The sequence below is a fragment of the Diadema setosum genome, chromosome 22 (genome assembly GCF_964275005.1).
Source record: "Diadema setosum chromosome 22, eeDiaSeto1, whole genome shotgun sequence".
Taxonomy (NCBI): domain Eukaryota; kingdom Metazoa; phylum Echinodermata; class Echinoidea; order Diadematoida; family Diadematidae; genus Diadema; species Diadema setosum.
The window spans coordinates 29,388,817-29,414,655 of NC_092706.1; the positions used below are offsets into that span (position 1 = coordinate 29,388,817).

Here is a 25,839-nt window from a genome sequence, read left to right on the forward strand (position 1 = left end):
AGAATGACTGCAATATGTTTATGTGAACCTAGCACAAGGCTATTAATCTTATCAGGAGTGATTCCAGGAAACAGCGTCAAGGTGACATCAAAGGCAATATCTATCACTAATTGGAGAATCATGAACACAAAATGTCACAATTATTGTCCCAAATTGATGCTTGTTTCTTTGTCTATTTTCCACAGAACAGAGGTTGATAGACACCAGGGCTTACTTTCTGATATTTGGCAGCAGAAGGAAGAATGTAAGGAGGCATCCGGTAATTTTGCTAGGTTTTCAGAAAGAGGCTTAAATAGTGTAAGACCACAGGTTGATCTTACTTCTGCAAGACCATCACTTGAAGTGTAAGCCTAGCTCAAAAATTTTCCTCTCACTAAACCTGTTGGGATGAGCTGATTTTGCAGCAACAAGCATTTCCTACAGACACCTGCCCAAATGTGCTCTAGTCAAGACCAGTCTTTAATGGGTTAACAAATGTACAGTGTAAGTGTAGCCTCAATCCTTTATTTTGAACTGCACAGTATGTTGGTATTTTGTATACATTTTGTATTATACGCTTGAAAAATGTGTTAGCCACCATAAATCAATTTTATGACAAGAATCACAGCCTAAGTTGCAAGCATTTGTTAGTATTTTTCAATGAGTTTAGTGGGGAAGCACCAGCTCATGAAAGCATATAATTGCAAGTTTATTTTACCTATCAGGTGAAACAACTGGTAAAGCAAGTCTATCCAGCAGGGCGTGTCCCATCGCCGTGGTTTCCTTGTATTGACGGATCAGTGCCTGCCTCCTGGGCTCGTAGGCATTCAGGAATCGATCCGGCCGGCCAGAACCCGAGGCAGCGACGCGGGGCGCCACCTCTTGGCAGAGTTTGTCCATCTGTGATATCAGCTGGAATCACAACAAACCAAGAAGGAATATTTTACTGGTTTGCCCAGACACTATAAACACAATGAAGTAATACCTTGCTTAACTACTTCACTGACATTTAACTTGGTTACTTTCCCTTAGCCAGTTGAGAGCTGAGTTTGTTATAACACCCATTTCCCATAGACACCTGCATGGGTATACTAAGGCCTAGTCTTCAATGGGTTAAAACCCACAAAAACAATGTTACCTTTCATTATTAATACCATGGAGCTGAAATATACTGTGAGAGAAAGTTTGTATACCAAAGTCATTGACAATGAGTTTCCAGATACACTTTGTATATACAATTGTAGGCTGGCCTGCAATAATCAGCAAGCCAGCAGTGTCAACTGGCAAACGAGGCAGAGTAAGGGCTAATCTTAAAGGACAAGTTCACCTTCATTAACATAAGGATTGAGAGAATGCAGCAATATTAGTAGAACACATCATTGAAAGTTTGAGGAAAATTGGACAATCGATGCAAAAGTTATGAATTTTTAAAATGTTTGTGTTGGAACCGCTGGATGAGGAGACTACTAAGGCTCGTGATGTCATATGAGTACAACAGTATAAAGAAAATGTAAAGAAAATTCAACATATTTTCACTTTTTTCGCATAATAAAAGAGCACTTGACTTGCCTCTTTCTAAAGGCAATGGGAATAATATTACCCATAACATATGTCAGTCACGAGTCAAGGGAATGTGTACTTTTTTCAAAAGATGAAATTTTGTGAAATTCTCTTTATATTTTCCTTATATTGTTGTACGCATGTGACATCATACACTGCAGTAGTCTTCTCATCCAGCAGTGACTGCACAAAAACTTCAAAAATTCATAACTTTTGACGGATTGTCCGATTTTTCTCAAACTTTTAATGATGTGTTCTACCAATATTGCTACATTCTCTCAATCCTTATGTTAATGAAGGTGAACTTGTCCTTTAACAAGACATACATACCATTGTTTTGCTAGGCATGCTGTCTTTAAAAAAAGTCTCTTTCACCTTGGCACATTTTCTCTCTTCCACTCTGTGTCAAAGATTAGTGCATGAATGTCATCCTATTTGTGACCCCTATCTTCAAAAGTCTGTGCCAACTCATCCCATTCATCCCATTATCTGTTTTAAGTAATCTGCAATATTTTCTGTATTTTTACTAAACCTACTATGTAGATCATCAGATCTATATATAATCCTTTATTCTGTTTTTGGACATCCATCCACGATTTCATTTGTTTTGAATGTTGATCTGTAACAATAATATCATGCCCATAAAATGTTGTACTTTTATTTTCCAATTTATCTTTACATTCTTAATCTAAAATAAAAGTAACAAATGAACTCACACTCAAAGCAAAACATTCTGATGGTGGTTAGTTACATTTCCTCTTCCCCCAACTAAAAAATAATCAAGTTTGACAAACCCAATCATGTGTATCTATGTAAGGTTCCAACTCTAGACTATTAAAGGACCTGTTTACCATTGGGAGCAGAGATTTTAAAAATGTTTGAGATATCACATCTCATGCATGTGTGTAGGTCAGTTAATCACAAAACATCTTACCATGAAAAGATTTGCAATAAAGCCTAAAATATACGGATATATTACTCTTTTTCCCAATAAACCGTAACTGTAGATGGTTTAATCTGGAAACATTTTTATTATAATTGTTGTTCACATTTTGTATATTTAACAATACTTAACATTGATAATACTGATTCAAATTTTCACAGTGGTTGTTTCTATCTCTAACTCACATTTCAGAACTATTTTGAAGCATTAAAGCTGGGTTTTTTGTTTCATCTGCAGTTGGTAAATTATGCCTTTAATGACAAGGATGAGATTATAATATACATGTCCGAAGACAATCAGTTTCTAAACATCAGTGATAATCAGCAAACAAGGCATAGGAAGGATTAAGGCACCTTGTCAGCGTTGCGCTGGAACATAAGGGAGACCGAGAGACGAGAGGACCGTTCCCCGAGGGCCTGAGAGAACTGGTACCACGCCGCTTCGAGGCGCTCCGACTTGTCGTGGTTTGGCTCCGGACTCATGTGCAAGGATCGACGGAGCATGAGGGATGTCCTGAGAAGGTTCTTGCCATAGTCATAAGTCTCCTGCAATTACACAAAGGAAATCATTAAGATAGCCACCATCCTGTCACTCAAACTTGCATTTTTTTTTTCAAGTATTTGACATTTGTATGGTAAACTTCTTCCTTTAGCTACAAGTATTCATATGCCCCGAAACGTAGCTGTAATTTGCCATGCTTCTTCATCAGCTTCTGTTAAATCTTTCAAACATGACCTTACGGCAGTGCAGCCAGCCCTCTCAGGCATAACAATGTGCCTTGGTCTGACAAGAAGGCCACTTTGGCACAGTAGGTACAGCTGTATTAAGGGGGATTACGTGATCTCTATTCACGGACTGTTAATTTCCAGACACCTGTGTCAATCATCAAAGAAAGCACTCTCAAAGACGTGCCATTTGGTGAACAAAGTGCAACAAATGTTGAATGGCTACTACAAGGATATCAAATTTGCATTCACTGCTCACATCAACAAGTCCGTGTACGCTGCATAATAAGTCAAAAGTTCAGTATGTCCCAAAAAAATTTACAACCAGGTTTTCGCATTGATAACTTCCAATTTGATTAATCTATCTGTATGCTGTTTCAGGGTCTTAAAATATAACATCTAAGCTATATTTTGCAGAAAACGCCATTCAATTTCGTTAAGTGGTCACAGAGAAATGTGGATCGTTGTAAAGCAGGTCATGGGTCTGATTCTTCCAAGTTTAGCACTTGGATGCTCTTGGAACTGCATATTAATGGGTGAACACAATGGACAGAACTTGGAGGGAAGGGATTCCTGACATGCTCAACAAAAATCCTCATTTCTCTTTGACCACTGAAGCAAATCAAATGGGGTTTTCTGTAAAATGTGGGTAATTATATAATATTGACTGGCCCTGAGGGAGGTACCAGAAAATATTGCCCAAACTGAAAGCATATTGCCCGAGTCGAAGACGAGGGCAATATGTTTTCAGTGAGGGCAATATTTATCTGGTACCTCCCGAAAGAAAGGCCATCCCCTATCCCCCTAGGTAAATTAAGAAAATATGTAAATACGGCTATACACTATATATGATACAGATCAAGCCACATTTGACTACCTGTAGACCATCAACATGTTGAATAATTGCAAAATTGTTCATCAATGTATATCATTCAACTCCAACGTCAAAGATACATGTAGTTGTAACAGGCAAACTTCAAACTTCTGAACGTTCTTACACTTTATTTTTACTTCTCTGTTAAAAGTTTGAGAGTTGTAAAACTGATGGTCACTGTGCAATTACTGATCACAAATGGACTAGTCATTGCCTAATGCTGCTGTAAGTAGTCGACCTTGTATGAGTTGATTTATCAGCGTTCTTCTGCGGTGCGTGTAACTGACACGTCCTGGAATGTTTTCTTTTCGTGGTCGATCGGTGGGGAGAGAGATTCCACTCTTTCTCTTCCCACCTCCCCAAACCGGAAGATTGCACTGTTTGCACATACTGTTACTGTTACCCAGCAACGTGGCGAAAAGCATATTGACCGCTGACCTTTAACCCTGCAAAATAACAACCGGAATTGCCTCGCAAAACTCCCTCGTATAGGTAATAATAAGTTATAGTTTCACACCCTGAAAGGATATTTGAATTGATTCACTATCTTTAAAGTTATTGGTGCGGAGGGTTCCGTTGTAATTTTTTCTGGGACATACGGTATTTTGAAGACAAGTTCCTGAGAGGGTTGTTGTTATTGTTGATTGTGTGTGAAATCTGCATGTGCAAATTGAGTGTAAATCAACACAATGGTATTTTCATTTGTACCACTGATGTATTAAATCATGTCATTCACTCACAATATTATGACAACTTGTGGTCCAAGTAGTGAGTACTCCAGCCAGAGCTTCTGCTTCTTCTTCTTTTTTTTTTTGATAAGTTTGAGTTTGATGACTTTCTATCCATAGCAATGATATTTCTGAACTCCCTCTGAATAATTTCTTTGTGTGTGAATATTTGTCAGTATCTCTGTGACTCACCTTTGCAGTAGCTTCAAACTTGTCGTGCTCATCTTTGAGCGAGGACGCCTCATCAGCCGACCTCCCGATCTCGACGTGCTGAAGCAGCATATTGTCCAGTAGTTCTTGAATCCATGAGATGGCCTATGGAGGGCAGAAAAGTGAGTGTTACATCAAGTGAATTGCGCAACCAGATAATGAAGAAAAGATACCACTGTTACACTTCGCGATTCACAGCCTGAGATAAAATATAGTGTTAAACCATGTGATTCACAACATAAACCGGTATGTAACATATGAAGAGGGAGAAAAAAAAATAGCAACCTAGTGTTACACCAAATCATACACACCATGGATGGCTATCTCAGTCATACATTCCTCATGTTCCCTTACCAGTTCAATGCATATTTATTTAGGTGGAGATAAGAAATGGCCACATGAAAAGATGACCACTGCTACTTTTTGCAGCTAAAATGTGTCCTCATATTGTCATGATACCTTTTGAAACTAGATGTTCAATTTCTCTCTTACACCTACCGTATTCCTTGCACTGGGGTCTGACTGATGCATATACTCAAGTGAAGAGCTTCCCATTGGGAATGAACATATCAAAACAAGTCAGATGAAACCCATTCTTGAATAATGACCGAGAAATAGAACATGAAATATTTCTAAATATGAGAAAATTAAAAAATACGGTCAAAGACCTGGTAGAGCTGAGAATACCATGGAGTGGGAAGGCTGGACCAGCTCGGATATACTATCCGAGAATTTTTGTAAAAATTGTCAACAGCTTTATCATTGCAATTGATTGACAGATTGCCCTTCATCAACGTAGCTTTATCATTGATCTCTGTAAGTACAGACACAGCTGAAGAATCTGGACCAGGTAACTATTAATGGGCAGATAATTTGATGCCCATATTCACCGACAAATGACTGAGGGCGCTATTCACGGTTATCGAATGTGCGCCAGTGGGCAGTGAATGAAGATCAATTCAAGCTGACCACCCATATTTCCCCAATCTACCAGGTCTTTAGAAGAGATAGAACTAAAGAAGTTGATCAGCAAAAAGACATGAATAATGATAGTGTCCTCTTCTTCCTACCTGTTCTGCATCACGCTCGCAGCTTTTGAGTTGTAGGAGTTGTTGGAGTTTGAGTTTCCTGACTTCGGCGAGGTCGCGGCATTGAGCGCGGCGACCTTCTAGCTCCGCCAGGATAGTCTCCACGTGTTCGATGTGACGTCTGTAGTCCGGCGTGATGTCACGGCCGAAGGCGTTCTTCACCGGGAGGCTCATCATCTCCAGTAAGCTCCGCCCCTCCCGAATGGCTCGGTCCGTCACGAACACTGCAAGGATCGAGAAGACAAAAGAAGAGTCTTTCATTGGTGACCACTAATATCTCAATAGTAACCATCAATACTTTTGATCGACAGAATGCTATGGATGGAAACATATCGCATTGGAGGCAGGGATACCAATTAGAATGAAAAAAGGGGCCTGAAATACATGTCCACAAAGATACTTCATACACAAAAGGACCTGAACTCAGATACTGCCAGGGTCTTTGTGAGGTAAAATGGTACCTTCCTAATCACCTAGCAGTTTCTTTTGTTTGTTTGTTTTTTCTATAGAGTATATTTGTTATGTCACAGCCTTCTTTTTGCTCCTCCCCACAGCAGGTTTCTATATACTGTGTAGTACAAGGATACATATTTCTTGCTCTAGCTACTACTTGTCCAAGTGTAATTCACTCCTATTCCTATAATTCTCTAAAACCAAAAATTTTCCTTCTACTATCCTTGTGATTCTAGGAATGTGGGGCTACAGCAGAGGGATGACAACTTACCAGTCTTACTAGGTACAGTGTAGCTGAATTTGAAAGAGGTTGGTGACTTCTTTCATGCAGTTGACTCTCTGCATTATGTTGACATATTTCCCTTCATACCATAGAGTATGAAGGGAAATATGTCAACATTGAAGCTCAAAATTTTGTTTTTCTTTTCACATAGTATTTGATGAGATGAACAGTCAGTGACTGATTAGAGAGAGACAGAGAATGAAGGATGGACGTACTTGAGTTGTCAAGGTTGTCAAGGAGGAGTCTGAGGGCCTCCTCTGTACTCTCCACTGAGTCCACTTTCACTTCACCTGTGCAGAGCTCTAGGAGGTCCTCCAGCTTGGAGAATGCCTGCATACAACCAGGACACAAACAACCAGTCAGTTCAATAGGCACCTGTTCTACCAATTACATGTATATTCTGAGGCTTAAAGGTCCTGTTTACCTTTGGGAGCAGTGATTTAAAAAATGTTCAACATATCACATTTGATACCTATGTGTAGGTCTGTTGTATCACAAAACATCCCACCATATAAAATCTTTGCAATAAAGCCTAAAATAAAAGGAGATATCAGTATTTTTCTCATTAAACTGGAACTGTAGACAAATTAGTCTGGAAACATTTATATTATAACTATTGTTCATATTTTGTGTATTTAACAATACTTACCATCGATTATGCAGATTCAAATTTTTACAGTGGTTGTTTCTATCCCTAACTCACATTTTAGAACTATTTTAAAGCACCAATGCTGGGTTTTTGTTTCTTCTGCAAATGGTAAATTATGCCTTTAATAGGACATGTAGCACTGATCATAGCAGATCCATCGCAGCTCCATAAAATTATCATTCTGCTGCCTTATCAGAGTTATTCGCCATTAACACAGCTATTAAACCATCTTTCCATCAAGTACTATTGAATGAAAGAGAGCATAATTATGTCAACTTTGATGTTCAAACTTTTGTTATCTTTTCATACCAGTATTCATTGTGATGAAATGTAAATTTTGGTGAGAATACTGAGAAGGTGTGCAGTAGTATTTGGGCTACACTCTGAACATCAAATCATCTGGACGAATGTACCTCAGGTAATCATATGGTCTCAGTCGTCTTCTGACATTTTCTCTATTCAAAGTCTGAAGTGCACATAAACTATCTGATGTTCACATCAGTCATGTTCTATTTCAAAGCTAAACTTAAATATAGCACTGACAAAAATATACTTCTGCCACTCAACAATTCTTGTTTAACCTCTTGCACGCTATTTCTACTCAGCACACACATTGAAATTTTCAATGTATGGTTTTACTCATTTTGTCAAACTGATTTAAACTTGCACTTTCTGAGAATTGCACAAAGTTTTTACAATACACAGAGGAAATCAATGTCATTGAACATTTCAAAGTATCAAATACTTCAGTGCTACAAGCATACACATATTTCTAAACATTCTTTTAATTTTTCCCCAAGAGAGCAAGCAAAATATAATGATCCACAACAAGAATGCTACCAAAGCGGTAGAAGAGTTTTGTAAAAACTATATAAAGAAGGTTATGAGTTATTGCACAGATTTCTTGAAACCAACCTCTTGAGATAGTCGGTGGAATCGTACAGAACCGATGACAAGGTTCCGCCGCCTTTCCAGTCGCGAGGCAAAGCTGCGGCAGACGGTGTCGAGGTAGTCTTTTTGCGAACCGATGTCCGCGGCCCTCGGATGGCCACTCTTGATGATGGAGTCTGCCACATGTCGAAGCTCTGCGTAGTTTCCATAGATATCCTGCAGGTCATTTGCATAGATGCAGAAATTAATACCTCTCTCCATACACTGTGAGTGTCATTACATAAGACTGAAAACGCACACACATTACTCCAGTGATGGTTTCAATTTATTGTCTTCTAGGGCAGCTGTTTGCCCTTTGGCTGAGGTTGACTTCTACTCCCACAATATCTCCCTTGAGATCAAAGATACAAAATAGTATTACATTACATTACATATTACTCAGTACATTACTCAAAGCATTACATATTATATAAAACATAATATTATATTACATTACCCTACATGTTGTACATTAAATTATTTCATTTCATTTCATTTCATATATTGTTTCTGCATGGTACAAATAATCAACGAATCACTTTCGAAAAAAAAAAAAAAACATACACAATGATTCATCACTAATCATGGCTGACTTTGCTCATGACAGGTAAGGAAATCATTGTGAGAGAAAACAAGAGATATAATAAAAGGAATAAACAAAGTACCATACAGTGCATATTGCTTTACAGTACAAAAATAAAATGATATTACATTCGTGTGCACACTTTTATTTTTTTTTCACAACTTTAATGTTGCATGAAATGCGTGAAAATTTACAACCTGCAGAAATTATTATCTATTTTTACAGTACAGATTAGCATGTGCTCAATAATACTCACTGTGCATTTGAGTTCTAGTTTCTCATGCTCTCTCCTGAGTTTGTCTGCCGTCTCGTAGCTGACTCCGATGTCGACGTGGGAGGCGAGGAGCTTCTCCCCTGGTCCGACAATCCAGTCAACAACCTGTAGTGAGAGCGATGGACGAATGAGTGATCTCATGAGGCTTGAATCCTAAGCCTTCACAGCTCAGCTTTCCATCAACTTACTCTACGGGCATTTATTATGTACACTGCCAAAGAAAAACTCTACTTTTCTGCACATTCCAGTATTACATATATATGTATGTCAAAACTTGCTAGGCAACTAAAAAAAAAAAAAAAACGAATAAAAGAAGAAATCATCCTCAGAAGTAAAGTTTCTGAAAGTCTGCAGTTTTATTCTTTTTTTTTTCTTTGCAAGTGTAAGTAAACCTTCGCTCCTCAGCTTGCCAGGCTTATTTGTGTTTTTGGTCATGTGACATCCACCCTCGGCGTGGGGCATCCCCTACGCACCTGCCTATAACAAATATTCAAAGACGGCAGCAAGTTGCGCATGCCCACTACTTGCTGATTGGAACACTGTCGTGAAAACATCTTGTCCAAGGATGAATAAACCAAGCAAGACTTGAACCTAGGAGCTAATGTGTTCACATCTTTCTCCACAGCACCACAGTGCTCTACCACCCTACATTTTGTATATCAGATACAATCATCTCCTCAATTAACTCACTGACTCTGAAATACTGTACATTCTCAAAGGTTTAATACATCTGGCACATCTCTTGCCAAAAGCAGTAGGTTAAATACCTGTGCACTATCACCTGTGCACTATCCCCTACTCATTTCCTTTCACTGGTTACCATGGCCTCATCCATTAACCTGTTGACTCTGATATTATAATAATCAAGAGGTCTAATACATGGCTCATCCTGTTACCAGAAGCAGTAGGATAAAACACCACAATGCTCCCAAACCCATCCCTTTCACTGGCTACCATGACCTCATCCATAAATCCATTGACTCTTACTTGTACACTATGTTGTAATTCCTATAGGTTCATTTAATTTATGGCACATCTTTTCGCTAGAAGTGCAGGTGTACACATTGTAGTGGCTTAAATAAAACTAAGCTCTGTCCCCTCCCTATTCCCTTTCACCAGCGACTATGATTTAATCTATTATCCCCTTGACATTCAAATACTGTAATTCTCCAAAGGTTTGATACATGGACCATCCTGTTACCAGGAAATAGGGGGGTTACAATGCATCGATGCTCCTCCAACCCATCCCCTTGTACTGGCCTATCACTGCCTCACCTTCTTGATTCCACTTTCCATATCCCCTAGCTGCATGTGAGCCCCCAGCTGCCTGTCCCTCTCTGCCAGGTAGCCCCTGAGTTGGTTCTGTTTCTGCTGGAGGATGTTAAGGCGGACGGTGATCTGCCGATGCATCAGGAGGTGGTCTTCCGTGGCAAAGTCCTCATCTCCGCCCTGACGCCGGAAGCCAGAGTCCGACTCCAGACGTCGCGAGATGGAGTTCCCTGTTGGTTTCACCAAGAGACAAATGGAATGTGAAAATATGAAGCATTTAACCCGTTGAGGATGGACTGATTTGGCTACAACACGCATTTCCCATGGACACTTCCATTACTTGCCCGCGTATGCTCGGAACTCATCCTCAATGGTTTAACGTTTCTATGAAGAAACCAATCACATCAGAATACCAGCGAAAACAACACTGCGGATGCAATCCCTACCGTACCACTTATCTGGTCGGGGGGGGGGGGGGGGGGGGATGTTCCATAAAGCTGTTCTTAAAGTTACGAATGACTTAAGAATGACTGGAACACATTCTGATGTGCTATACTTATCAGAATTTCAATAATTCAGCACAAGAACTGATCACCAGTCATTCTTAGGTGGTTCCTACCTTTAAGAACAGCATTACGAAACACCCCCCATTCTCTGGTCCCATTCCATTGAACAATGCAAAGATACATGAAAAACGCAAGCATCACAGTCCCAGGTACATGCGAGTTGATGAATCCCATCACTTCTAATGTGCACATTGACGCTTGAATCCATTACACAGGGAGCTGAGCTTCTACAGATGATAAACACTGGATGAAGGATTCCTTGTGGATCCAAGATCCAAGCAGAGAAAAAGACAATGGAGTGTTCATGTGAAATACACAATCTTGACACACCCACTTTTAGTCATCCTAGAATCAGTAACAGGCAAAACATCTTCCAGTTTGTATTGAGGTACACTTCTGCCATGCACCCTCATTGTACATCTGTGTCATACAATATGTACACACATGATGCAGAGTCAGCAACAAATGGATACACACAGCCGTGAGACATTGAGTTCTTAAGTGAAAGCTTAGAAACACTAAAAATAAGCAGAAAGCATGGGACTATTACAAGCAGTCATAATAAACTAAAGTCACATGACTTGGTAATACTACAGAGACTCCAACTCTCCCGTTTTCGACGGGAGATCTCCCGGCGAAAACACATTTTTGCAAAATCTCCGGTTCTCCCATTTGAGATCTAATTTCTCCCGCCCTGGCTCTTTGTCTCCCGTTGGAAGGGATTTCTTACTTATTTCTATCGTATGTTGAAAAAATAAGCCTTAGATAGCACAAGAGAGCATCTAGAACCCTAGGAACTTCGCGCTTCGCACACATCAAGTTGGAGTCTCCCGTTTGCTAGGGGTTTCAGGCGGGAGAATCTCCAGATCAGAAGGTGCTTTGGGTTGGAGTCTCTGATACTACGGTGTACATAAAGTGCCAAGAATGAGTAAGAAATCATAAGAATCAGTGACAAGTCTGATGATAATCTCTGTCAGAAACGAGAGCTGTCATATCTAGCATGGCTGACGGGTGCACACACTATGTATGTTCCGAAGACACCTCTTTCAAAGCTGATCTGATGTATTCTACAAAAAAGAGATGCCCCGCCTGGTTGAATCTTCTGATGACACATACCGAAAGAGTCAACTTAAACGACACCATCTTTAAACACTCAATTTCTTACCTTGCAGAATTCAAATCAAAACCTGCCCAAGAGGAGCACTGAACAACAAGCATTGGAAGCTGCGATATAAACTAACCCACAGGGGCTACGTTTAGCAAACCATAGGCAAGACCTGTTCTCTCGCTGACCAGGAAAAACATCAGCATGAAATAGAACACACACACAAGAATTCCCCATTCAATCAGCCACCACAGTGTACTCAGCAGGTGGTAAATACAGCTCATACAACTTTCAAACTCAGTTGACTCGACCTTTGCATTACACAAACCAGATTAGGGTAATGTGTGTTTCAGGGAAATCAATTCATTTATACAACATGATAATTCATTTCCTGTGAAAATATACAAAATAGAAACAAATGCCATGCCAGAATTCTCCAATCCTCTCTTGAATGTTGTTGTCTGAATTCCTGAAACCACAATTTTCTCACAAGTTGGCCTTTAGTTTGTACTTTTCTATTTCACATGGAAACACAACGGGTACGTTGTAGTAGCTTATAAAAATAAAAAAATAAAAATATGTGGCATAATTTGTTAGCTTGACTCCAGTGTGGAACATGGTCTAAAGTACCTAAAGGACAATACTCCTACAAAATTTGTGCCTAGGGGGATAGCTGAACACTAAAAATCAGAATGATTGTACAGACAGGAAGTTAAAACCAGGGTTCTTGTTCTGGTCAAAAGTCAAAGAGGTCAAGAAGGTAAGTGCTACTACCCCGGGGGCACTTGTACTGCTGCACAAAAAGACACAGAAACACACTGTTCTTTGTGGTCCTGTGTGAGTTCTACATACGTCCATACATATTTACGAGCCCATTCATAGCATTTCTCTGTCCTGTCAAAGTTATATCAAAATGCACAAATTTTTCTAGTCACGGCACCTCTTAAAATGGGAGTTTACTTTACGTCCGTGTCTATTATTGTATAGAGCAGACTTGACTGCTTTCATCAACTAGCTGTTATTAAAAAAACTTGTAGGTAAAAACTGACTTTTGCCAGGGTCAGACAAATATAGCATAAAGTGAAGTAAGCATCATGAATTGTTATATTCATTCACTCATTTTCAATTTCAAGCAGTATCTATAGTAATACACTACTTTGTATGAATTTTGACCTGGTGTTCAATTATCTTTAAGTTTCTACATATTGGAAAAAGAAAGTAATTTGTAGTGAAACAGCACTTCTTTAAAGTACCCATAGCCATAACATAAAAGTGGCTGACAGTTTTGAACAATAAATCAATAAATCTGCCGAACAGATCTTTACAGTAACACTGATTTGAAACCAACTGGTGATGTGCTTCTATGAAAATCTCTTATTGGCACATAATAAATCTGAAAAGAGTTTTGTCTAGCCAACATAAACACTTTACAATTTAACACAGGAATGATTCTATGCCTGTACACCAAGACATACCAAGTTGCAGTACATTGCTTGGTTGGTCGATGACGATCTCTCGCAATCTGCGTTGCCGCCGGAGAAGGTCTTCTGGCGTCAATCTCTCATCTCTTCTCGAAAGCAGTTCTTCGTGGGCCTGCTCCAAACGCTTTTCTGTCTGGGCTGAGTCCCTCATGAACTTTTCAAATTCCTGCACCGTTACAGATAACACAAAGGTAGGGGATCCTAATATCAATACCTTCAACACTCAAATACATTAATATGGCTGAAGAGTCAAAAATAGGGACATCCTCTCCCAAGCATAGATACCATGATAGTCTTCCCTGTCTGACAGATTAGATTCTAATCAAAGTTTGATCATTCCTGTTTTCTGACTTTTGCATCTTGAAAACAAATTTTAGCATTGCCTGCAAACATGACAAACTTGAATAGAGGTACGAAGCAACTTCCAATTACTTGCACACCATTTGCTTGTTGCCATGGTAGTTGCTCTATAATAGTTACAATTTTGTGACATGTTTTGTGCATCATGCACAAAAAGGGCATGTGACACTATATGATTTAATCTAAGACTGAACTCATGCCACTCACAAGGCAGTTCTTTCTCTGGATAGGATAACTGGTGAAAAATGTTACACGGGTTAACTTCACGAACACTACAAATAAACACAGTCTGGTGATTGTTGCCACAGCACATGTGTATTTCATCAAGTTTGCTCCAAGTATGAATACATGGTGTATGAACTAGCACCATCAAACCCAAATGTTTTTTGGTTTTGGTTGCTGTTAACTTTGTTTTTAACAGCCACTAGACAAAGTGGACTGCAAATATCTTGCAAACAATAGCCAGTATACATTGTATATGTTTTATACAAGTCTTCTGGCAATGTTAATTAGAAGGTCAACTGGCTTTCGAGCTTTATGCCCAAATACAAAACAAAGAAAATAAATGACAATATCATTTTCAAAGTAAAAAATGTTGAACAAAATGGGTGAAATTTATGAACAGTATAGCACTGACACCAACACTGACACCAACATTAACACTAGAACAAACACTAACCTACACAGGTAAGGTCTCCTTTGCACACCAGTTTGTTCTCAAGCCACTCCTCAGGACTGAGGTTACTCACAATAAACCTGGTTACTAACACTAACATTAACACTAGCACTAACATAAACACAAATACTAACACTGACACAAATACTAACACTGCACAGGCAATGAGTCTCTATACTCACCAGTCTGTTCTGAAGCCACTCCTCATGATTGTACTCCATGCTGCCCCCAAACTCCTCAGTCAGCTGATTGGGGTCAATGTACTTTGATAGTTTAGAAGGGGAAGACAGGAAGACAATCTAGGAGGAGAAAAAAAAAGGTGGCTACCATTATGACATCACAGTAAAGGAATGTAGGTCACTTCTACTACTTGTTACAACCTGACACTGTATGTTTCACTGTCATGGACTAGGAATGTAATGATCTTCTACTGTCTGCGATTAAATATCACACTAGAGTCGCATACTGTTGTTACCTCTGAAAAGTTATTGATTCATTAACAGCACATTACTCTATCAACAGCTCACAGCAGATGTTGGGGTGTGGAGAGTTCTCCAAGGTATTCTTTTAACAAACAGTGCAACAAACACTCTACTTCTTTCCATATCTCCTCACTTTTTATCATATCACACAAACCCATGAAAAACTGTCCACATCATGCAGAAACAGTTGTAATTATATAGGTTTTCTTTAGTTCTTTACATAGAAAAAAATACATCCACCAAATTTTAGGGAGTTTACCCCTCACCTCAAATGGTTGTGATTTGTCCCTCTTGAGGCTCAAGTTGGATCGCTGACGCTCCTTCGCAGCATCTGTCTTTAGGATGTAGACGGTATGGATGCTATTGGGCAAGGTCTCCTGAAGAATGGGTATAAGTGAGACAAACCACATGTGACTTTATACCAGGACACACTGTTCTATCAAAAGATATAATCGACTATGAATTTCCTTACCACACAGGCTGTCGTAGACTTACCATAGAAATCAACTATATAATCAATTATAACTCTTCATAAAACAGGGCCCAGGGCAAACCCTTCTACCAAATCTATTCTGGTAAACACCTGTGAAGAAGACTAGGCATCATGGCACATTACACTGTTGTGCTGTCAAAAACTAACATTTACTCATAAATGTAACCTATAAATAATCAAGTAATGTGTATATTTGAAAGTTCATTGTGTATTTTTATAAGGTGCAGAACAAAAATCTCCTCGTATATAATGTAGCATCGCAAGTATGAAGAAATCATGAATATTATAATGTAGTTAATGAACAACTCAAAGAAAAAAGACTTTGGGTTATATTTATTCAAGACAAATACAAAAAGATAAGATTAAAATAATTACAACAATCACTATTAAAAATATGGTTTAGATATCAATGAAAATGATTATGCAATGAACTTGATGCACAGTCTGTGCAGAATGAGCAAACTGACGCACAGAGAACCACTAAAATGGGACTAATTGGTCTTTTCACCGACATCTGAATATTGTACACTGGCATAACAGATAGAGTTGCTTGTACATTTGTATGTCTTGTTCTTGTACTTGTACAGTCTTGAAAACCATGAGTTTTAGCAGATAGTTTTTTTCTGTTTCATTTGGCATGGGTACAACAATAAGTTTGCACATTTTCAAATTATCTCCATACAAAAATCTCAGAGCCTGGGGTCAAAGACTATCATCTGAATCTGACACCAGTATTAGTTTAGCCTCCGAGGTGCATTGGTTTATGATGACACCCCGAGAGAGATTCACGCTGTCTTTACAACATCATGGCAGGGACACTTTCCCACGATTCAAGAGATGTTGTACATCACCATCATTGTATTCAAAGCACATCTTGAGATGGTGTTTGTGCATGGCGTTTCAGCTTCTGATTCAAAATGAAATCCTGCTTACAAATATGGACTGACTATACGATGACCAACAGTCAATCTCAAAATGAAACAAGAAAAGGAAAAGTGTCGCATTCCGACAAAAGTATCTGCACCATAGAAAATTAGGGCAAGAGGATATCATATTTGTTTCACTGATCCTGGGTTTATCATTTTGGGTGCCTTCTGGAAAATTACTTTCACTTGGGTTAGGTGACCCCACCCATCTTTAGAGAACCAATATAGATAGACCACGGTTTGTTTGTTTTTACACCCCCCCCCCCAAAAAAAAAAAAAAAAAAAAAAAAATGAATGAAAGAAAGAAAGTGGCACAGATAAGAGAAGCCAAGATCTACACCCTACAAAAATAGTTTTGGAGAATTTACACTTGATAGTCTTGCGGGGCATGACAAAATTAGGTAACAAGAAAAAAGAAGATCAAGACCATCCAAGAGTACATACATGTACACATGTATCTGTTCAGGACAATCATATTTTCTCTCTGCTCTCTGTGACACACTAAAAAAAGTGAATTACAGTTTTCATACTACGCATCTTCTTTGGAAATGATTACATTCAATTTGATACGCTGTTCACACTATAAACTAAAATGGAAGTAAGCATTGAATAAAGCCGTCATCTGCTATTCATTCGGGAATTTTGAAGGTTTCTGCTTGTTTCACTGAATACATTTCATCAAGTGCATTGTAGTTTTTGAAAGTGCTGAAACAAATGCTACATTACGAACAAGACAGAAATTTACATCAGCATTCTGAGTTGATGAGTTATTATCATTCGCAGCAACTCCTTAACAATAAAGAAAGCCTCTTAAGACCAAGACATATTTTTACCTTTTTAATCCAACATAATCATAATTATCCAGACCCCTTACAACACAGATCGTTAATTCATCTTTTTAATCCAATATTTTACCTCACAACACAGGCATCTTTACTTTACTGTAGCGCTTTAAAAGAAAATGTTTTAACTACTCTTATCTCCACAGAGATGCTCTTGTGGGAAACGATCGCTCAAACAAGCTCAGGGAGCTATTTTGACAAAGCCAGACGTGTAAAAATGTGTTTATCTGTAGGATGACAAATTTAACATGAAATGGAAAAAAATACAGCAATAGTTAAAAAAGCCTGACAGACCGACTGTCTGGTAGGTCAGGACTCCTTGGGATTATTTGATATAACAGACACTTCCCATCATAAATCAAGTACAACAGAAAACATAACAAGAAGATTGCACATTAGGACCATTTTCACTAGAAAAAAAGCAAGACACATTTAACTGTTGATGTTAGCTCCAGATGAAAAAAAAAAAAAAAATTAAGAAGTTTCTGGAAGAACTGCACATGCCCAGTTCACTCATGATACGAATTCATCCATTCCAAGAATGCCACTTGGTTCACGCCAAAGGAGATCAGAGGAGATGAGATACAAAACTTTGATATCGCCACTCGTAGTATACATTTAATTGCCCCGCACTTTACAGAAGAGTGTATTGGATATGTGGAAGTAACATGAAAAACAAGAGTTTCTGCTGTATGCGTTCATATTATAATATGAACACGTCTGCACCTTTAAATGTTTCTATAACAGATATATAGCACTATACAAATGCTGTGGATCATCATCATCATCATATTTCATTTAGCATCTTGCTAAGTTTTCTGACTTTTGGTTTTTCACGTGTAATTTCCAGAGAAATTTGGTACAGTTGTTAGAAAACTTTTACCCTAACTTTATCAAACATCATGATAGGGTGTTTCCTTTTATAATCTTGAAAGTATTATGCAAGTAAGAGGGAAGATTTGTAGTGACACAGCACTTTACTATTTATTTCTGATTCCCAATGTGACATCAGAAAACTTAATTTTTGTGTTTAACATTTGCTAAGTTTTCTGACTTTTGGTTTTTCATGTGAAGTTTCCAGTGGAATTTGGTACAGTTGCTATGCGATTCATTCATCCTAACTTTGCAATTTTCAAACACCATGTTACACAGTGTTTCCTTTCATAATTTTGAAAGTATTATGCAAGTATGAGGGAAAATGTGTGCTGACATAGCACTTTAATACTTATTTCTGATACCCAATGTGTCACAACAGAAAACTTAATTTAGCCCTATCTAGCAGCTGGCAGTTAACCCATTCTGAATCTTATCAAAATGCAATTTTATACAACATAAACAAGTTACCCATGGCAGTAATAGAGTTCAGACAGTTTTGTTATGATTTATCCACCTCTAGTATTAAGGGTTCTGTCTACAGCAATGACGATAGTTCAGGTGAGAGGAATGCTAGCCGAGATTTTGAATGGATCATTGTGGGGGCGGGCCATTAGGCACGTAGGGAGAGATGATACATCACCCGTTTTGTTTATACACTGATCTCACATCTACAGTTTCTTCCCCAACCCTCAATACTCCACCCTCTACCCCCCCCCCCTTCTTGAATGGTATGTTCCATATTTAGCTAGCAAGGAGTGTACGTTGCATTTAAGAACATTGTGTGTATCATAATGCAGGGCTCATATGTACTGGGTATGTTTCTCAAGTTCAAGAGCTGACAACACACACACACACACCCACCCATAAAAAAAAACAAGGAAAAGTAGAAATTACGCGGTGCGTAATATGTGTCCCCGCCGGAAGTAGCATTTTGTAACAAAATGTGCAATACAGGTAAAAAATCAAGGTCAAAGGTCAAAGAAGTCAAAGATCAAAATTCTGTGTAGAAGTTTTGAAGCCCTCACCTAGTGCCATCACATAAAGCAAATGGAATCGAAATTGGGTTAGAAATGGCGAAGGAGTAGCATTTTGTAGCCAATGTACAATATAGGTCAAAAATCAAGGTCAAAGGTCAAAGAAGACAAAGGTCAAAATTCTGTGTAGAAGTTTTGAAGCCCTCACCTAGTGCCATCACATAAAGCAAACGGAATCAAAACCGGGTTAGAAATGGCGAAGGGAGTAGCATTTTGTAGCAAAATGCAAAATATAGGTCAATAATCAAGGTCAAAGGTCAAAGAAGTCAAAGGTCAAAATTCTGTGTAGAAGTTTTGAAGCCCTCAACTAGTGCCATCATATAAAGCAAACGGAATTGAAATCGGGTTAGAAATGGCGAAGGAGTAGCATTTTGTAGCAAAATGTACAATATAGGTCAAAAATCAAGGTCAAAGGTCAAAGAAGTCAAAGGTCAAAATTCTGTGTAGAAGTTTTGAAGCCCTCACCTAGTGCCATCACATAAAGCAAACGGAATCGAAATCGGGTTAGAAATGGCGAAGGAGTAGCATTTTGTAGCAAAATGTCCAATATAGGTCAAAGGTCAAGGTCAAAGGTCACAACTGAAATTCTGTGTAGAAGTTTTAAAGCTCCCATGTAGTGTTATCATTTAAAGCAAACAGAATCAAAATTGGGTCATAAATGACAGAGAAGTAGCAAATTGAACATTTTGATCACACACGGACGCACGGACGGACAGACGGACGGACGGACGCACGGACACACACACGTACGGAGCCCGTTTCATAGTCCCCTGCTCGAACTCGTTCGGCGGGGACAATAAAACAATGCATTAATTTGTCAATACAATCTATGAGCATAATATTTTGCAGTGTAATGCAGTGTAAACTATTTTCATAAGGACTGGTCAAGAAATGTTTTTAAAAAAGTGTGAAATTTCAAAATATCATATCTTCCATATTTCTTATCTGATTTTTGTCATTCTTGGAATATTCTGTAGGGAATTTTTTTTTTCTCTTTCTTTTATAGTTTTTTTTTGGGGGGGGGGATGGATTTAAAAAAAGGGAATTTCTGGACCAGTAAAAATGTGAGTCTAAAAAGAAAGAGTATTACAGATAGTATAAGCGAAAAAATCACAGTTTCTTTACTTCCTTGAATAATATTCACTAAATTTTGATTGGATTTTGATTGTTGCCCTCAGAAAAATTTTATTCTTTCTTTTTTTTTCAGACTAACTTTGAACTGGTACAGAATTCCTCTTTAACCACTGTTTTAAATAGAGTGATAAGAATGATGGAAATGTTCATTTACAGCAAAGTGCATTCACTGACATACATGTTATCACCAACATGTTCAGCTACAACGTTATCAGAGTCTATCGGTAAACCATAAACTGTGCAAAGGGTGTTTCTACAAATGTAAACATGCGCATAATATACATGTAGCCTTGAAACACATCCAGACGACATGCAGGTACAGTACAGTGGTAGGTTGTCTGGACCTTGCTACACTGCAAACTCACATTTATAAGTATATTTGTATACATATAAGCCCATTACACTCATAATCAACATGCCATCTTGTTGAACACTTCATTTTCCCTGAAGGACATATTAATGTACAACTACTTTTGGTGATCAGAATGATTAGCATGAACAAATTAATCCTTTAGTCATCCAGCGTCCAATTGGTAATAGATTTTTACTTTATTAGAACGAACTAATGCTTTCATTTTCAATTTCGTAGATTGTAAAGAAAATTCACCAAACAAATTTAGCATTTGGTAACATTCATCAAATTCAACCAAAATTCATTAATTTCCTGAGTATACAACATGGTGAAGAAATTTCAGCTGCAAACGTAACAATCATTATCAAGCACAAAATGTCACTACCTGAAGGGGTTCACAAATGCACTCTGCACACATGAGCAGGATTGGAAAGGCATGGTAGAGGAAAAGCAGCTTTAAAATTATATTGAAAGGAATAGCCCAATGTTTTATAGGTGGATAATAGTACTAATACAAAACTCAAAATTCAGGGGTATTATTGTATACTTAATTCAATCAAACCAACACATTCTTCTGGGTCACAGATTTGATCTTTGAAGGATATCATTTAATAATCAAAACTGTTTTAAAGGTGCACATTATGAAAGCTAAATCTAAGAAATACTACTAAATATTTCACAGGATAAAATCAGTTGGAGTCTTGGAGGTCAACAAAAAGCACAAAGGAGAGGAAAATGCCTCTGAATCTCACCTGGAATATTTTGGTGATGACTTTGAGCGGCTGCCAGGCGAAACCCCGCAGGTCAACCACCAATGTGAATCCATGGTCCTTGCTCTCATTACTGAAGACAGGGAAGAGAAAAAAAAAATGAAATAACATTGTATATCACTGACAAAACGAACACAGAGTAGACTACCATCGTGTAGATAGAATTCACTATTAAAATCCCTCTTCTCGGGTGTAAGTTTCTTCAATATGACTCCCTCTACAAATGAAATTTGTTAAGATCACAACTACTGATCTGTAGATTTACCAAACATGTAGGAAAAAAGGAACCAGTGGGACTCGAACCTGTCATCTGCTGCTTTCCGTGCAGCGACACTACCACTAGGCGGTCCCTGGTTGCTGGCACTGACACGATGAACACAGAACAAATACCCAAGCTCCGAAATTCTGACATTGTAGAGCCGGAGAGGGAAACAAATTGAAGAAACTGACACCTAACCTTCATCCCTCTGAATGATATTGTGCTTTTATCCCTATTCTTCTTCACTAGAGCTTTGATGATGTTCTGCAAATATCATTACTTGTGTATCTAATCATAAATGCACCTCATTTAATCAGTCATGTCTAGAACCAGAAACGATGATGCATTTTATTGGTTTTTATAAAGCAAGGAGAATTTAGGAAACGCGAAAATAGACAAATGTTTCTGGTTGAAGTGTTTTATCTTGGAGGAAAACAATCTCAAAATCAGTACATAAAAAGCAAAATCATGTGTGCTGTAAGGATCAGGTCTAAAAAAATCAAGATTCTGAGTTAATCCTAAGATGTTTAAAGAAATGTCATTAAGTGTCATGTGAACCTACAGTACTTAGTTTCCCCACCGACCATCAACTGACCATGAAATCACTTCTACTCCTTCTGTGGTTGATAGTGTGATCAAAATACCTTTCCCTCATCAGTTACACTCTATTTGAGAACCACAGAATTTCATCTACACGTTGTATACTGAATCTGACATGGACTCGAGAATTAGTCAATGCTGCTCACACAAGATTCGGTGAGAACTCACAAAAAAATGAAAGCAATTTTCGAGGCAATCTCTTGGGAGTTTGTAATTTGCAATATTTTTTTAAATCTTTTATAGCATGTCACTTGCAGGTGGGAGAATGCTCCATCTTCCTATAATCAGTAAAGTATGACCACAAATATGGGAAATCTCCTTTCAATTGAAAACTGCATTGTGCTTGTGTACGTTTTACACAATACATCATGCATGAGGGAAAAAAAAAGATTGAAAATAGTAAGTTTCATTTGACTTTGAACAAGCAAGTATTCCAGTGATTGGGTGTTTGTTTCGTTTGAGGGTATTTTATGTATCTACCTGCCCTACCTATAACAAGATATAGGCCAAACAAAAATGAGTTAAATATTCGGATAAGACATGATTTGTCAGATTTAGATTACAGAATAATATCACTAGATTTTATACAATGTTTGCATTATTACGATGCAGACATCTGAGCAATTTCAGTGATTGCAACAACGTTGTTCTTCTCTTTGATAACTAAAATTAATAATAATAATTACATTTAAGGCACTTTATACTGGTGTTTCTAAGTGCACTGGTGCTATTCATACAAGACTAGAAAACACAATAACATCTAATAGGACAATGAAAAACCAAAATAACAGTAACAATAAGAAGAAGAAAGAAAAAACACTACATGTGATACAGTGTGATACAATAATTAACTAGAAATGTCGCTATGGCGACTGATGCCTCCGCCATAATGCATGATTCTCCCAATAGGCGTATAGTACAATGTCTTCACAATGTGTGATCCATGACGGTTTCACATAACTGGCAAAATATTGAAATGACAGGTTTGTCAGAAATGTCTTGAACTGGGTTTGCTATAATTTTCTAAGAGTGCAGGTACACATATTTGGGGAATTTTGGGAAAGTTTATGCAATGAGTAATTTCCAAGGTACGAAGAAAGAGTGTGATGACGGTACAAAATAGATTTATTTTTATTTTTATTTTTTTTTTTTTGGGGGGGGGCATTGAAACCTGGCCTTTGACCCTTAACCTTTGACCTTCTGGCTGGAAATTTCCCAGAGAATCTCCATTAGGTAATGCATGTATTAAGTTTTGAAACTAATAATGCAAGCATTGCATATACTAGTATATGAGGGATATAGTAAAATTTTGAGGAGTTGACCTTGACCTTTGACCCCTGACTATTGACCCATGACCCCTAAATTCCCTAGATAATCCCTGCCAGACAGTACATGCATATGTACCAAGTTCCACGAAGATACATTGAAGCATTTGAGAGAAAAGTAATATTGCAACATTTTCACCTAACCTTTGACCTTTTGACCTTTGACCTTATGACATGAAACTCTCTCTGGAGAATCTTTACGCAGTAGTACATGTCCACGCCAAGTTTCAAGAAAATACCTTCGGGCATTGCATAGATATGGGGGAAATTGCAACATTTGTAGCATTTGACCTTGACCTTTTGACCTTTGACCTCTTGCCAATGTCACTAAAATCTACTCAACTAATTGTCCCATCATACATCATCCTTGGACTAAGTTTGGTGAAAGCTGCTTCATCCAGTTTTGAGTTATCACGTAAACAGATAAATTTTAGGATTTGACCTTGATCTTTGACCTTTGACCTCTGTCCGATTCCACTGAAAAACTAATCAAGTAATTGTCCCATCATACATCATCCTCCAACAAAGTTTGGTGAAATTTGCTCCATCCAGTCTTGAGTTATCGCGTAAACGGATACAATTTCATGATTTGACCTTGACCTTTGACCTTCAGCCGATTTCACCCAAAATCTAATCAAATACTTGCCCCATCATACTTCATACTTGGATCAAGTTTGGTAAAATTCCAGTAAATATTACTCAAGTTATCGCGTAAACGAAAGCGGACGGACGTACGTACGGACGTACGGACGGACGGACGGACAACCCGAAAACATAATGCCTCCGGCACCACTTCGTGGCGGAGGCATAATAACTGACTGTGTGTGCCTCCAGAAAAAAAAAAAAAATCATCGTATTGTTATAGTTTAAAAAAAAAAAAAAAAAATCTCTTTTAAGAATATCAAGCAGGATTTCTACTCTATAATACAGGGCTGCACACTAACCCATTTTTTCTACTCGTCCATCCTGTCTATCAGACAAGCAGTTGCCCAGTTTTTCTATTTTTTACTGGTCCATTCCTGAAAAAGTTACTGGTCCCACAGTGATTTTTACTCATCAGGGACCGGCGGACCAGTGCCAATGTACAGCGTTGTATAATACACATGTATAGGGCATGGCTTGCAATCTCTCCAATGTTTGACATGAGAGCAATATCTAACAGAAATCTACAAACACGCACATTCTTCCAAGATCCTATGACCAAGAACCACGAACCATTGTTGACTGACCCGAGTTCACACACGACTTGATACACGATGATTCATGTACCTGGTATGTGACTTATTGTTACATCATTTCATGGACCTTTAATACTTACAAGCTGCCCATCCACTTAATACATGTACTTCAATAAGGCAGTCAACATTGTCCTTATGGACAGAACAATCAATGAAATCTCTGCTATTCATGTACGTGTAGAGTGCATAGTATAAGGTTCTTGACAAGTCAAAAGACTGATTTAGCACTCTGACATATATTTGCTTACAGTTTTTTCCTCCATTGTTGAGTTTCTTCTGCCATGCTCTTCTACTCCCTTCTCTTCTTCTCCCTTCTCTTCTCTCAATCATATCAAATCAAGCCCAATCACTATAAAGAGATGAAACTCATCTAACAACTTTACAGTTACACATTTGTGTCTCATGGAAGTGAATGATGTATTTTGTCAATAACTACAAATAAACAGATGATTCAATAATTATGGATCCTTTTGAATTTCTACTGAAATTTCCAGGATTCCCTTCACAAAGTAGGCCTATCTGTTTGAAAGATTTTTTTTTTTCTAGAGGCACGCTGCTGATTGATATTTGACAATGCTTACAATGATGAAAGTTATTTCCTGCAGGAATAGGCCCATTCACATACAACAACACAGAAATTAAAGGACAAGTTCACCTTCATAGACATGTGGGTTTTGTGAATGCAGTAAGCTCAATATTAGTAGAACACATCAGTGAAAGCTTGGGGAAAATCAGACAATCCGTTCAAAAGTCACCGCTGGATGAGAAGACT

The 25,839-nt window shown here is 38.2% G+C and overlaps 1 protein-coding gene across 1 annotated transcript in view; it reads right to left on the minus strand.

The window, feature by feature from the left end:
• The window catches only part of LOC140245285 (titin-like), a 240,109-nt gene that overhangs the window by 172,839 nt on the left and 41,431 nt on the right, over positions 1-25,839 (minus strand). The window contains exons 5-16 of the mRNA XM_072324869.1: positions 21,628-21,718; positions 15,485-15,595; positions 14,919-15,035; positions 13,695-13,866; positions 10,555-10,778; positions 9,262-9,384; positions 8,408-8,599; positions 7,059-7,173; positions 6,090-6,331; positions 5,002-5,124; positions 2,836-3,027; positions 698-891 (exon numbers count right to left, since the gene is read on the minus strand). Coding sequence (XP_072180970.1) covers positions 698-891; positions 2,836-3,027; positions 5,002-5,124; positions 6,090-6,331; positions 7,059-7,173; positions 8,408-8,599; positions 9,262-9,384; positions 10,555-10,778; positions 13,695-13,866; positions 14,919-15,035; positions 15,485-15,595; positions 21,628-21,718 — 1,896 coding nt within the window. The remainder of the gene's footprint in view (positions 1-697; positions 892-2,835; positions 3,028-5,001; positions 5,125-6,089; positions 6,332-7,058; positions 7,174-8,407; positions 8,600-9,261; positions 9,385-10,554; positions 10,779-13,694; positions 13,867-14,918; positions 15,036-15,484; positions 15,596-21,627; positions 21,719-25,839) is intronic.